This window comes from Typopeltis vanoorti, chromosome 12 (genome assembly GCF_054136105.1).
Source record: "Typopeltis vanoorti isolate ZY-2024b chromosome 12, IOZ_Tvanoo_1.0, whole genome shotgun sequence".
NCBI classification, from domain to species: domain Eukaryota; kingdom Metazoa; phylum Arthropoda; class Arachnida; order Uropygi; family Thelyphonidae; genus Typopeltis; species Typopeltis vanoorti.
The window spans coordinates 129,766,656-129,782,475 of NC_143560.1; the positions used below are offsets into that span (position 1 = coordinate 129,766,656).

The 15,820-nt window shown below is 34.0% G+C and overlaps 1 protein-coding gene across 3 annotated transcripts in view; it reads right to left on the reverse strand.

The window, feature by feature from the left end:
- Positions 1-15,820, reverse strand: part of LOC150101224 (tRNA pseudouridine(38/39) synthase) — a 328,838-nt gene that overhangs the window by 136,095 nt on the left and 176,923 nt on the right. For all 3 annotated transcript variants that reach the window (XM_090401407.1, XM_090401406.1, XM_090401405.1), the window contains one exon: positions 175-235. In XM_090401407.1, the coding sequence (XP_090257533.1) occupies positions 175-235 (61 nt within the window). The remainder of the gene's footprint in view (positions 1-174; positions 236-15,820) is intronic.

A 15,820-nucleotide genomic window follows, 5' to 3' on the forward strand; every position in this document is an offset into this window, starting at 1 on the left:
ATCAATAACCACACTTCTCATACCAATTTAAGCATTTGCAATTAAAGTGCAAATGTGAATTAAAACCATTATCCATTAGTGAGGCTGAATACACAACATTTTTATTGCTAAAAATTTGTTAACTATTAGTGAAATATCAATGAAATAAATTATTAAAAACAATGCTACACTTACCTCTATATTCAAATTTCCCTTAGGGAAATAATATTTGTAGCATCTTTGCAAACAGCTGAATCTGAAATTTAATCATCTTATTAAATGATTATAGAAAACATACTATAAGTTTGAATGCGCGTATTTAAAACTATAAATGAAAACATGTTAAATGTGTCATCTAATTCTCACCATTAAGACAAAATTTTCAAAAGTTCTGTTGAAGTTTATAGTTGTAGGAGATATATATCAAATTTGGAAGACTGGTTGTGGCCTTAATTGTAGAAAAAAATCTTTATCCTGATGGCGCTCACATCAGGATAAAGATTTTTTACTGTGTAGGCATTCAGAATCAAATCCTAAGGAATAGGTTGGTTACTCCCTATTCCTGGAGCTATCCTATGTCTGTAGAAGCTTGCGGGAGAAAAAACCCCAGATAAACTGGGGAGAAAAACCCTGCAGTCCACACCCAAGACCGGCTAACTTGGCTATGTCTGAGAAAGATCCTAAGCATTGCATATCAGTAACGGGAATCGAACACAGAACATTCCTTTCCCAGGCATATGGTTGCAAAGCACCTAACCACTTGGCTAACTGCACAGACTGAAAATAAATTAAAATAACAGGAAAAGTTATAACTAAATTTAATGATTGAAGTACAGGGATCCTATAACCAGGGAACCAGACATGTGAATATTGAACATGGAGACCAATTATTATGGTATTGTAAATGATAAAAAAAAAAAAAAACAGATAACTTAAGTTGTTATGTTTAATATAAAAATTAAGAGTCATAATAGCTTAATTTTGTTACTTAATGTTTAGAAGGTGAAAATAAAATACATCATAATTTTCATCAACTTCTTTTTCTTCATTAATACAGTAGGCTCTTAATACAGCAAATATTATTTTTAAAAAAAAATTGCTCACTGTAACATTATTCATTCATTATTCATTCATCATTATAATTCATTCATTATAATATTATTCATTATTCATTCTGTTATTCATTATCCATATGGATCACATTATGAAGGAAAGTGGTATTAACCACGCTACCGGCCAAGACGTCTATAGACGTCAAGTTTATCATGGATACGAAGTGCATCCATGATAAACTTGACATCTATAGACTATAGAATTGCAATAAATTTGACGTCTATAGAATTGCAATACCATTGATATTACATTGAAATATATGATGGATACAAATTGCATGAGGATGTGTATTTGACCCATAATGGCCAGTAAGGTGGTTAAACATGATATCAGAATTGGAGATGTTAATGTCAGCTCTTTGCTTTATGCGGACGATGTTATACTTCTAAATAAATCTGCTACAAGCTTGCAAGATTCCCTGATTAAATTGAATAACTGTTGTGATAGATATGATATGAAGGTCAACAATAAAAAGACAAAGACAATGAAAATAGGCAGAATCGTTGAAAATGTCAACTGTTTTGTGAATGGAGAACCTGTGGAACAAGTAAAACATGTCAGCTACTTAGGCACAATTTTTAATAAACATGGTAAATTAAATATGGAAATAGACAACAGAATGAACAAAGCTGGTATGGTAGGCAGTCAATTGAATAAATTCATATGGAATAAGAGAGAAATTAGTCAGAACCCTAAATTAGCTGTATACAAGACAGTGTTCAAACCAGTTTGAACTTATGGATCTGAGAGCTCAGTCAGAAGTAAAACACTTGATCAAAGACTAGAGACTGCAGACATGAGAGTCCTGAGAAAGATTATAGGCGTGAACAGATGGCATCAATGGCAATATCATACTAAAAACAAGGATATTAGGAAAGATCTTGACATCGTCAGCATCCAGGAATGCGTTAGCAGAGCTAATCTCAGGTGGTTTGGTCACTTAAATAGAATGGAAGAGGAAAGATTAGCAATACAAGTGTTCTCTGCCAGGTTGGCAGGAAAACGATCCAGAGGAAGACCAAGATATAGGTGGATTGATACGGTACAAAGTGCCTTAGACGATAGAAATATAAGATCTAATGATGTTGGAGTCTTGACAAGTAACAGACTGATTTGGAGGAAAATTATAGATAGGAAGTTAGTAATGATGTAAATTTTTCATGTTGTACTATCATATCCAGTACAGCCCTTGAGGGTACATAAATGTACCCTCACGGGGTGTACAGGATATGATACAAACAGGATATGGTACAATTTTTCAATACATGACAAATGATGGGGAACTAGGTGTCATTCATGGAAGTTGTGTAAGAATGTGGTTAACAAGGATGTGCAGATTCAATTTTTTACATGGGGAAGCACTGAATGAGTGGAATGGATTGCCAGAATTAATTGTGAGTTCCATGAGAGAAAATAAGTTTAAGGAGAGGTATGATAGGTTTAATTATTATTATTACGAAAGAATTGTGGAAGAAATTTACCGCCCACTACTACCACTAGATTTGCACAGACAATCACAAACATCCATGCCCACAACAGGATTCAAACCCACAGCCTTTTGGCTGGAGAGCAGATACTCTAACCACTTGGCCAACTGGCCGGCATATATAATAATTTGAGTCTCTGAACTCTATAGTGATACTGTATAATAATAATAATATACTTGGACTTTCTGAAACTAGAACAAAAGGAAAAAAGTTACTGAAATAAGCAAGTGGTGTTTTTACATGTCATTGGAAGAGTTATGGTGAAGAAAGGTGGAATTATGGTCCATAAAAGATAGTAAAATAACATTTTGAATTTAAACTAATTGCATCTCTTAGATTGAAAATCAATAAGCAGCTTCATGTGGATGCAACAGAAATATATGCACCTACCTTTGGAAGAGTCGTTCAGATGATGAAATTTACAATTTCTATGAGAATCTCTCCAACATCCTCAGATCTAATACATGTCATTAGAAAGTTATAATGGGAGGCTAACTGTAAAGCAGGCAAGAAAGAACAAGGAGAAAGTGCTTTAAGTGTGCGATGCATGGACAACGACTTACTGACTTGGAGAGAGCCCAGGGGATGTATATATGTATTATTTTCTTAAAAAAATTAAAAACACAAGTAGACTGGACCATCACCAAATGAAGAAGTTTATAATGAAACTGATTACATTATGGTGAACAACATGAAAATATTAGAAGATGTATCTGTTGTAAACCAGTTAACTATGACAGAGCCAGTGAGAACAAGGATAAACACTAAGAAAGAGGTTGAAACTGCTAAAAAAGGTGAAGATATAATAGCCAAAGAAAAGTTTGATGAAATAATGGAAGGAAAGTTGAAAGAAAGAGGCATGAATGAATCACTTATCTGGAAGATTGGAGGAAACAGTTTCACAGTAACAGAAGTTACTGAAAATTTACAAAAATTCATGACTAACATACAGAACATCTAGAAAAAGTCTTACTTTACAGACACTTGATCTAACTTAAAAAAAAAAAAAAAAAGGAAGAATTAAGGGAAACTGAGATACAGAATCTCCAGAAATGCAAAAGTCAGTTAGAAAAGAAATCAAAAATAATATCAGAAAATATAACAAGAAATTCAAGACATAATAGAAAACAAACAAATCTCTGAAAATGATTAAATAAAATTACATAGAACGAATGAAAAAAAAATGGACTCTGAAACTGAAAAATAATGAAGGAATAGCACAATACAAAGAAAAGAAAAGAAGAGGGAAAAATTTTATTATATATATGCATTATTGTAGAGCCAGCCGAATGGTTAGCATGTCTGTTCTACAGCCAAGAGGCCGTGGGTTCGAATCCCGCCGTGGGCATGGATGTTTGTGATTGTCCTACAAACTTTGTGTGGAAACCTACCACTTATTCAAGCAGAAGACATCATCGACAAAACCATGTGAGGTACAGCAGTGACCATACAGTGTCTACGGACGTCAAATGTGAAAAAGGAAAAAAAAAATTGTAGAGCCTCCATAGCTCAGTCAGTATAGATGAAGTCCTTTGGTCGGAAAGACCTTGGTTCAATTCCCATCAATGATGTGAGAACCTTTATCTAGTCTCTTTCGATGAAAGGTGAGTTAGCCAGTCTCATACGGCGGTAGGGTTTTTTTTTTCACCCAGAAACTCAGGTTTTTCGTCCCCCAGATCAGGCAAACTGGCCGTGTGAACACACACATGGATTACAGTCAGGAATACTTAAGACCCAGCCATAGGCTTGACCAGTCAGCTATGCTTTCCCAAACCCAGATAAAATTAGGGGGGGGGAGGAATTGCGATGGTGCCATACTTCTCTGTAAAAAGGGCCTGACGGCAGTTGTATCATCATAAACTAAACAAATAATTCATTATTACATCACTATATATATACACAGTCATACCCTGACTTACGCTATCCCAACTTATGCGAATCTGGAGTTACACAGTTTCTTATATGTACATATTCCCGTCCCGCTTCACACCTCACCACTAGTTGTATCTTTCAGGCGCCAGCCGCATTCGCCAGTGTCGCACATGCTGTGAACAAGCACTGACATGTTTCGCACAGTCTCCATTCATACACAATTTTTATAGTCTACAAACCTTGCGATTGTTTAATGTTATGTTCTTGATAAAAATTTTATCATATAAAAAATAATAATGTCATCCAAAAGAAGTAAATCTGATTCTTCTACAGCTAGCAAGAAAAGAAAAAAATTGACTTTGGAAACAAAACTCAACATTATTAAGGATTTTGAAGGCGGAATGAAAATTTGTGAGCTAGCAAAGAAGTTCGATCTACAGGAATCCACTGTAAGAACAATCAAAAACAAAGGTTTACAGATTTTGGAGGACATAGATTCTAACCAGGAATGAATTGCAGCCACGAGGCAAGGAATAAAAAAATCATTTGCTTGCTATGAAGAAATTTTGCATGACAAGAAAAAGACATTATGCTGTCAGATTAATCTATTAGATTTTATGAAACCATTGACATCAAAATAACTTTCTTTTTTTTATGTACGAAAAACTACAACTATGATTATATTTCTTAAAAAATATAGGCGTTTTTGTAAACCTTTGGTCCCAATTGTATGTTTGTATATATAAATTACATGCAAAATTATACCCCGAGTTATGCGAATTCGACTTACGCATTTTTTGTTGGTCCCACCTACTGCATAACTTCGGGGTTTTACTGTACATAATAATGAAATCTGTAGTGAGTTTTATAGGTACCTATGCAGAGGTAGTGAAACAGATATAAATCTTCTATTAAATTTAGATGACGCATCTTCAGAGCCACCAATCGTAACAGAAGAATTACAAAAGTCCTCAATTAAGCAAACAATAATAAACCCTGGAGAAGATGATAATGGTATTAATACCGTTAATGGAACATGTGCACGAGACATATTAGCCCATGTCTCAGTTGCAGCTAAAGTATATGATATTACACTATTAGAGTTCAATTGCAGAAAGCTGCAAAGATTAAAAAAAAAAATCTTAAGAACAATTAATAGTTATCACTTCCCAAAACTTGTATATTGGCATACAGTCTGATCAGTTCAGGTTTGGATGATTTCTTAGTGTTATATTTCACATATTTCAAGGAAGAGAATTGAATCTGAACTTGCTGGAGTGAAGAAATTTTGTCTGGTTCCAAAGAACTTTGTGCCTAGTCTCAATAGCATGAGAAGCATGGCCAGATATGTCAGATTCTAAAAATGTAATATAGTCTTGATGTTCTTCAATTCTAATAAAGGGCAACCAGTCTGTCCAAAATAGGAAAGAATATGTGAGCAGGGTACTTGATAGACATATGGAGAAGAAAGAGCTGGTAATGTATTCTTTGTTAATGGAAAGAAGACGGTTTCCAAATTGGTTTGAAGGAAGCATATAGACTGAATTTAGGAAGAATCCTTGCTATTTGTTCTGAGGTTGCTTTGACGTTGGCTATTGAAATTCTTTTCACATCGGATTGTATTATGGTAGAAGGATGATAATTATCAATTTTTGAATGGAAATTTTGATGTATCCATTAAATTTCAAACTGCTTTCAATTTTATTCAGTTCAGCTAACAAAAGAGAATCAGAAGAGGAGATCATATGAACTCTGTACAAGATTCTTGATAATATCCATTTTTTGTGATGAATGGTGGTGGTGGTGCGAGGATGGGCAAATGTATCTACCAGTAAAGGTTGGCTTCTGATAAACTGAAAATTCAACATGACTTGTGACTGAGATTCGGCTGCAACTGAGACATGAGCTAATATACGCATGATTTATGACTTATTATTTGATTTACCTTTTGAATGCAGTTAATGGTCTATCTCCCTGATGATATCCATGTAACATTGGATGAAATACGTTGCAGTTTTTAAATAAATTCTATATAATTTATGTTACATGTGCAAGCCATAAAACTTACTTTAATATGGTAATGGTAATATTTCCAGAACACACAAAATCAGAAGAGTCAAGGTTCACAGTTTCATAAGGTCATACTAGACATGTTCGATATGTTCGATAACTACAAAAATATTCCACCGCATGGCATAAATCAGCCATTATCTTCAAGATCATCATCCTTTCAGGGATTTGGGTCCCAATGGCCCATTCCAGTCTCATTCCATCTTTTCCTTGGTTGTCCCTGACTTTTATGTCCTCCAGCTGGATGGTATCACAGTATTTTTTTAGTAACCTTGAACTGTCAATTCTTCCAAAATGCTCAAATCCACTTTTTCGTTATTTATATATTTTGTCCAATACTGAGTCTATTTTTAGTTCTTTACATATTCCTGTGCTTTTTTTTTTTTTTCTTGTACTGGAGAGTATAGCCTGCTGAACTTTGCAGGAATTTAATTTCTCCAGTTTCTATTATTTTTTTTCTTCTGCACTTTTTATGGTCCATAATTCACTTCCACAGTCAAGAGGTTCTTGTCAAAACTTTATCAACTCTTATTCTTCTATGCCTTTCAGCTTGGTTAGGTTTGAAAATATTGATCATTCCTGTTATCTTCATGAAATATGAAATTTTGACATCAATGTCAGCTTCTTTTGTATATGATACAGCACATCCAAGGTATATGAACCAGTTAATTTGTTCTAAAATTTTATTTTCAATCATGTTTTACTTCTAACTGGAGATGGTCCTTTAAAAACCGTGATTTTTGTTTTATTTGCATTGCAAATTTTTTAGCAATTATGTTTAAGGAGTATATGGATTTCTGGAGTTTATCTTCAATTCTGGCAATGATTATCTGGTCATCTGCAAACAAAAGGGTATTAAGTATAGTTTCACAATCCAGTTTAAATGCTGGTTTTATTTATATTTGTCTTCCATTTCTTTACTATCACATCTATACAGGTATTAAATAAGAGTGGTGACATGGAGGCGTTCTTGACAGAAACTCCACTGTTTACTGAATTCTATTCTGTAACTTTTTCATTGATTCTTACTGCTATTTGGTTGTTTTGATACATGTCAGTTATTACAGCAAGCAGCTGATTACGATTGTTTAAATTCTTGGGTATGACCCCCAAGTTGTTCCATAAGACTGTCAAAGGTTTTCTGATAATCTACAAATGCTATGTGTGGTACTATGTTGAATTTGCAATGCTTTTTTTTTTTTTTTTTTTAAGATTTTGAACATAAAAGATGGGTCAATACACAATCATCCTTTACAAAAGCCATTTTGTTTCTTTACAAAGTTTATCTTCGACATGTGATTTAAGTTTTGAAGTTAAATATTCATGCATGTAACTTAAAACAGGTAACTGGGAGATTTATTCCTCTGTAGTTTTCATAGTTGCACTATGAAAACTACAGAGGAATAAATCTAGTTGCACTTTTTAAATATTGGAATGATAATTGCCTTATTCCAACTTTCTGTGTTATTTTCTTGCTGACAGTTATTGTCAAATAATTTTAAAAGTCATTTGATGAATAGGATGGCTGAATATATTTATTCATTCAGTTTATTTTATTTATTCATTCAGTTTATTTTATTTATTTATTCAGTTCTATATTTATTCCATATTCTCCATCGGATTTTCCTGACTCAGTTTGCTGTATTACTTGTTTGATTTCTTTGTAATGTCATTTCTTCCACTTTGTAGTTAGTTGGCATTATATCAGTTTTAAATTCATTGCTATCTTGCCGTAAATATCGGACAGGTTTTGTCTTTAATTACAGTGGCATCTTGCTAATCCAAACCTCTTTAGTCCGAACCCTCCAGTAAGCTGAATTGTGGTTTGATAGAAAAAAAGTTTTATTTATAACGTATTATTATTTTGTGCACTATTATTTTGCCACCAAACAGTACTCTATTGCTGCAACCAATGGATCAGAACACAATACAATTCATTAAATTAAAAGATTGTAAAGCCTTGCTCTTAAATGTAATTTCCCAAATTATGACATTACCACATCAATAAAAAATATAAACTTGAAGGACGTAGCATTCTCAGTTGTTGCTGCTGCTTGGGAAGACTTGAACTTGAAGCAATTCGAGCGTCATGGAAAAATCTGTGGCCTTCTAGAATTTATCAAGATAACTACGGTGATACACAAAAAGAGGAAATTCAAAACATGCATAATTTAGTTAAAAATATAAATCCAGATGTTGAAATTTCACAAACAGATATTACGGAATGGATTACAGGTAGAACCAAAAGTGAATTCGAAATCAAATCAGATGCTGAAATTATAAATATGACGCTACAGAATGAATTCGAAGATGATGATGATGACGATAAAGAACTCTAAGAAAAAAAAGTAAAACATGATGAGACAGTTGACAGTTAGAATGGGCTAAGCAGAATTATAGGCCATTCCACAAAATTTTATTGCTAATGCAGCTCCTAGAAGACGGATTCGAAAAAAGTTCAGCTTCTAAGGAGTAAACGAAAATCAGTGACTTTTTTACAGAGAAATAAAATAAAAAAAAACTTTTTTGTGTGTTATTTTGTGAAACTTTTTTTGTGGGGGTTGTGTACAAGAAAATTATATTTTTTACACAGAAAATACAAAATAATTTTCAGTACAGAAAATTATTTTGTACTGAACTATGCAATTTTATTAAATCAGAATCCTCAACAATACATATAAACTAAATTTTTTACTAAAATTAACTTGTATTATTTTTTTAAGTTTTACATTACAGTGCAGTAGCTTTTTCTATCAGTATCTTCATTTATTTACAGAATTAAATTGATGTACCATTAGAATCTGATTATTTTTGTCTTAAACGCTAGTTATTGTTGTCTCTTGGTGGAGAAATTCGCTAATCCAAATAATCACAGTTTTATTTGTTTGGATTAGCGAGATACTACTATATTTCAAATTTAGCTTTTTCTTTATGATCATCAAATCCCTGACATTTACCCTCGAGAAGTGTACAGGATATTATGTTAGTACTATACAAAGAAATCACATCGTTACTAACTTCCTATCAACAATTTTCCTCCAAATTAATCAGTTATCTATCAAGACTCCAACATTATTGGATCTTCACTTTCTGTCTTCTAAGACACTTTTTCAATTCACCTATATCTTGGTCTTCCTATAGGTCTTTTTCTTGCCAACCTGGCAGAGAACACTTGTTTTGTTAATTTTTCCTCTCCCATTTTATTTAAGTGACCACCATACTACCTGAGATTAGCTCTGCTAACACATTCCTAGATGCTAACAATGCCAAGTTCTTTCTTAATATCCTCATTTTTAATATGATATTGCCATTGATGCCATCTGTTCATGCCCCTAATCTTTCTCAAGACTCCCATATCTGCAGTCTCTAGTCTTTGGTCAAGTGTTTTACTTCTAACCCAACTCTCAGATCCATAAGTTGAAATTGGTTTAAACACTATCTTGTATACAGCTAATTTAGTGTTTTGACTAATTTCTCTCTCATTCCATATAAATTTATTCAATTGACTTCCTATGACCAGCTTTGTTGATTCTGTTGTCTAATTCAACATTTAATTTACCATCTTCATTAAAAATCGTGCCTAAGTAGCTGAAATGTTTAACTTATTCTACAGATTCACCATTCAGGATGCAGTTGATATTTTCAATGTTTCTGTTTTGTTATTGCCGATTTTCATAGCAAATCTATTACAACAGTTATTAAATTTAGTCAGGGAATCTTTCAGACTTGTACTATACTTATTATTATTATTATGTAACACTTCCAGGTAGTTCAAAGACGCATAGAGGCAGGGCACCTAACCTACAACTATCTGTCTTCACCCCTCCACCAACGCCATCTATTGCTGACCACAACAAGTGTTTTCACAGACAATCACAAACATCTATGCCCATGGCAGGATCTGAATCTACAGCCTTTTGGCTGGAGAGTGGATATGCTAACCAAATGGCCAACCATGCCGGCCACTAGACTAATTTTGATATCATGTTTAATACCGCTTTCTTTCATAATGTGATCCATATAGATAATGAATAACAGAAGGGATAACGTAAAATCTGGTGTCCTTGTCTGACACCAGATTTTATATCAAACATTCTTCCTGTACTTCCTTCAATTTTAACTGCTGATTTACAACTAAAGTAAAGACAAAGTACTGCTTGATATAATGCCCCATTGACACAACATAACTGTGCCATTTTGAATAGCTGCTCTCTTGGGACCTTCATACCTTTTGCAGGTCTACAAAACTTAAATACAGATCTTTGTTATATTCCCATTATTTCTCAACTATCTGTCGTAAAGTGAAATTCTGGTCCTAAAAGCCTCTATTTGGCCTGAGTTCAGCTTGTTGTTCACCAAGCTTCTCTTCCACAATCCTGCTCAATCGTTTCTCAAGTATACTTGCATATAACTTACCAGGAACACTCAGTAGAAAAATACATCTGTAATTCTTGCATTCAGTTTTATTTCCCTTTTTATATATGAGTACCATGAGAGCTCTACTCCAATCATCTGGAATTCATCCATCTCTCCAGGCCTTCTGAACTATGCAGGACAGCAATGTGCTGTCACTGCTTGTGTTGTTTAGCAATTTTTTGAAGTAATTACTCCATACATCAAAGATATCTTTTTCTCCATTTCTAAGTTTTCATTTCACCTTGATCATCTCTGATTCCTTTAATAGTACTCTTTCCTCCATTTCTGGGCTTTTTCAACAGTCACCAGAATATTTTGCCAATTTCCTGATATTTATTTTCTATATTCCTGCCAAAGTCTTCCCATGACATTGTTTAGTTAGTTTTACACAGTTTTTAGCTTTCTTACATTTGTCTCTGTATTCTGTTAGAGCACAAACTGACTTATTCACCTGGATCTTTTGATATGCCTTCTTCTTTTTCTTCACTGCCTCTTTAACTTCCTGTGTCCACCATGGAGTTCTGATTTTTCTATCTTTGGAAACAATCTCGCCACATGCCTCTCTGGCTGAATCAATGTTTTCTTCAGGGCTTCCCACTGAATCTCCAAGGTTTAGTTCCTATTCTCAAAATCTTTCATTTTTTCTTAAATAATGTTTGTGTATTTTAGTATACAGTTGACAACTGAGAGCTGCTAAACTTTTATTGACTTTAAAACTTTCTTACATGTTCTTCTTTTCAAAATGAAATTCAACTTTATCCTGCTCAAGACTACATAGTGATCACTTCCAATTTCAAATCCTCTGTACACTCTGGTGTCCTGCACCTGGGAAAAAAATCACTATCGATTTTTAATATCGATAGTGATTTTACGTAATTAATAACATAGTCAATGAGACTTTTCTTATTCCTTGACTCTTCTCTCCATGTGAATTTGTGCACATTTTTACGAACATTGTGTTAGTAATGACCAGTCCATATCCTAAGCAGAATTCCAACAGGTATTTGCCATTATTATTAGCTTTGCTCTTTTCTCCAAAATATTTTCTTTTACTTTTACCTCCTTATTCATGTATCTTAGAATGCTGTAGGTATTTGGCCTCCTCACTATAAGTCCTCTTTCCATTTTGCTATGAAGTTATCACATATTTCTCTATTATTTTTCCAGCATGCATTATTACTATTGCTGTTTTGTACAGGGTAGGCCATAAGTCATGAAAGGATGATTAAATACAAACCCTAGATGGTTTTTTTAGTTATGAAAAATCACATTTTGTAAATGCCTTCCATTTTCGGCTTTACAAAGACAGGTGCTTTTTATGGCATGTTTCATGATAGCTGTTAATGTTTATAGCTGCAGCACTAATTTCTGCACTTGGAATGCTGGGACTTCTTCATGTACATCTTTTCCTTCAAGTAACCCCACAAGAAGGAGTCAGGAGCCATGAGATCTGGAGCAGGTAATGGCCAATTAATTGGAAACTTTTGCAAAATTATTTGCTCACAAAACATAGGCCTGATTTTCAAAATAAAATTGCATGATTTTGGTTCCTTGTTGCATTATGAACTTTTCCATAATTAATTTCCCAAATGTTTCTTAGGGAAAAAAAAAAAAAAAATCATGTTTTATAAGCTACCCAGTATTTATAATAAATGTCCACTTCTAGTAATTTTCTGTTTATCCATTGTTTATATGTTCCTTTCTTTTCTTTAATGCTTCAATGTTTTAATCCCAATTTCTTATTCCCCTTCTCTTTCATTTACTTTTTGTTCTGATAATTTAAAAAATATATTTATTAATATATTTTTTAAATTATTCTATTCTATCTCATTGTTTTCTTTTATCTGCTGCAGATTTCCATTTATTCTTCGCAAATGATGGCAGTTAATAATTTTATAATCCAAGAGTTGAACCCTAAAAGATTCCTAGAGATTTCTCTCAGAACTCATTTGGCCATATCAAACATTTTCTGCTTGTAAGGCACGTCTGACTGAATTATCTTGGCTTCAAACACCTATTTTGCTAATCTTTCCTCATTCGTTCTATATAAATGGCCATATCACCTTAGATTAACTCTGCGTACACATTCTTGAATGCTAACAATGTCAAGTTCCTTTCTAATATCATCATCATCATCATCATCATCGAATTCCTGCCATGTACCCTCAAGGGGTGTACAGGATATGACAGTACTACATGAAAAAATTACATCATTACTAACTTCCTATCTACAATTTTCCTCCAAATCAGTCTGTTACTTGTCAAGACTCCAACATTATCAGATCTTATATTTCTATCGTCTAAGGCACTTTGTACCGTATCAATCCACCTATATCTTGGTCTTCCTCTGGGTTGTTTTCCTGCCAACCTGGCAGAGAACACTTGTTTTGCTAATCTTTCCTCTCCCATTCTATTTAAGTGACCATACCATCTGAGATTAGCTCTGCTAATGCATTCCTGGATGCTGACAATGTCAAGTTCTTTCCTAATATCCTCATTTTTAATATGATATTGCCATTGATGCCATCTGTTCACGCCTCCAATCTTTCTCAGGACTCTCATATCTGCGGTCTCTAGTCTTTGGTCAAGTGTTTTACTTCTGACCCAGCTCTCAGATCCATAAGTTAAAATTGGTTTGAACACAGTCTTGTATACAGCTAATTTAGTGTTCCGACTAATTTCTTTCTTATTCCATATGAATTTATTCAATTGACTTCCCACCATACCAGCTTTGCTGATTCTGTTGTCTATTTCTATATTTAGTTTACCATCTTCAGTAAAAATTGTGCCTAAGTAGCTAAAATGTTTTACTTGTTCCACAGGTTCTCCATTCACAACACAGTTGACATTTTCAATGATTCTGCCTATTTTCATTGTCTTTGTCTTTTTATTGCTGACCTTCAAACCATATCTATTACAACAGCTATTCAATTTAGTCAGAGAATCTTGCAGACATGTAGCGGATTTATTTAGAAGTATAACATCATCCGCATAAAGCAAAGAGCTGACATTAACATCTCCAATTTTGATATCAGTTTTAATACCACATTCCTTCATAATGTGATCCATATAGATAATGAATAACAGAGGGGATAATGTACATCCTTGTCTCACACCAGATTTAACATTAAACCATCTTCCTGTACTTCCTTCAATTCTAACTGCTGACTTACAACTCAAATAAAGACTAAGTATTGCTTGATATAATTCCCCATTGACACCATATAACTGCAGCGTATTGAATAGCTTCTCTCTTGGCACCTTGTCATATGCCTTTTCCAAATCGACAAAACTTAAATACAGATCTTTGTTATATTCCCATGCTTTCTCGACTATTTGTCGTAAAGTGAATATCTGATCCTGACAGCCTCTATTTGGCCTGAATCCAGCTTGTTCTTCACCAAGCTTTTCTTCCACAATTCTTCTCAACCGTTTCTCAAGTATACTTGCATAGATCTTGCCAGGAACACTCAGTAGGGAAATACCTCTGTAATTCTCACATTCAGTTTTATTTCCCTTTTTATATATGGGTACTATGAGAGCTCTACTCCAATCATCGGGAATTCGTCCCTCTGTCCAGGCTTTCTGAACTATGCAGTGCAGCCACTGTAAGACTCTTATACCACCATACTTCAGCATTTCTGGTCGAATATCATCTACTCCTGCTGCCTTTCCACATTTCAAGCCTTTGATGGCTTTTTCTACTTCAAGTATGGATATGTATTCCTGACTGCATGCCTGGTCAGTGTTTTTTATCACTGTGCTGTCATCACTGCTTGTTTCATTTAGCAGTTTTTCAAAGTAATTACTCCATACTTCAAGGATATCTTTCTCTCCTGTTTTCATTTCACCTTTATCATCTCTAATTCCTTTTACAGCACTCTTTCCTCCATTCCTAAGCTTCTTCAACAACCTCCAGAATATTTTGCCACCTTCTTGATATTTATTTTCTATATTCTTGCCAAAGTCCTCCCATGACTTTTGTTTAGCTAGTTTTACACACTGTTTAGCTTTCTTACATTTGTCTCTGTATTCTGTAAGAGTAAAAGCTGACTTATTTGCCAGGAACTTTTGATATGCTTTCTTCTTTTCCTTCACTGCCTCTTTAACTTCCTGTGTCCACCAGGGAGTTCTGATTTTTTTATCCTTGCACACAACCTCACCACATGCCTCTCTGGCAGAATCAATCAATGTTTCCTTCAGAGTTTGCCACTGAATCTCCAAGGTTTGATTCCTGTTCTCAAACTCTTTCATTTTCTTTTCAATAATATTTCTGTATTTTAGTCTACAGTTCACATCTGAGAGCTGCTCAACTTTTATTCGCTTTAAAACTTTCTTACATGTTATTCTTTTCAATATGAAATTCAATTTTATCCTGCTCAAGACTAAATAGTGATCACTTCCAATTTCAAATCCTCTGTACACTCTGGTGTCCTGCACCAGGGAGAAAACATCACTATCAACAATAACATAGTCAATGAGACTTTTCTTATTCCTAGCCTCTTCTCTCCATGTGAATTTGTGCACATTTTTATGTTGGAACATGGTGTTAGTAATAACCAGTCCATGTCCTGAGCAGAAATCCAACAGATATTTGCCATTATTATTAGCTTTGCTCTTTTCTCCAAATTTTCCCAAAATATTTTTGTATGTCTCACAATCATTTCCTACTCTACTATTTAGATCACCAACAAGGACCAACTTTTCCTTTTTCATTGTGTCAGTTGCTTTTTCTAAAGCCTCAAAAAATTCCTCCACTTCTACCTTAGTAGAACCTTCTGTGGGACCATAGGCACAAATAAGTCTCATTGTCCAGTTCCCCATTCTCATATTTGCCCACATTACTCTACTTGAGACTGACTGCCATTCAAGAAGATTAGCCT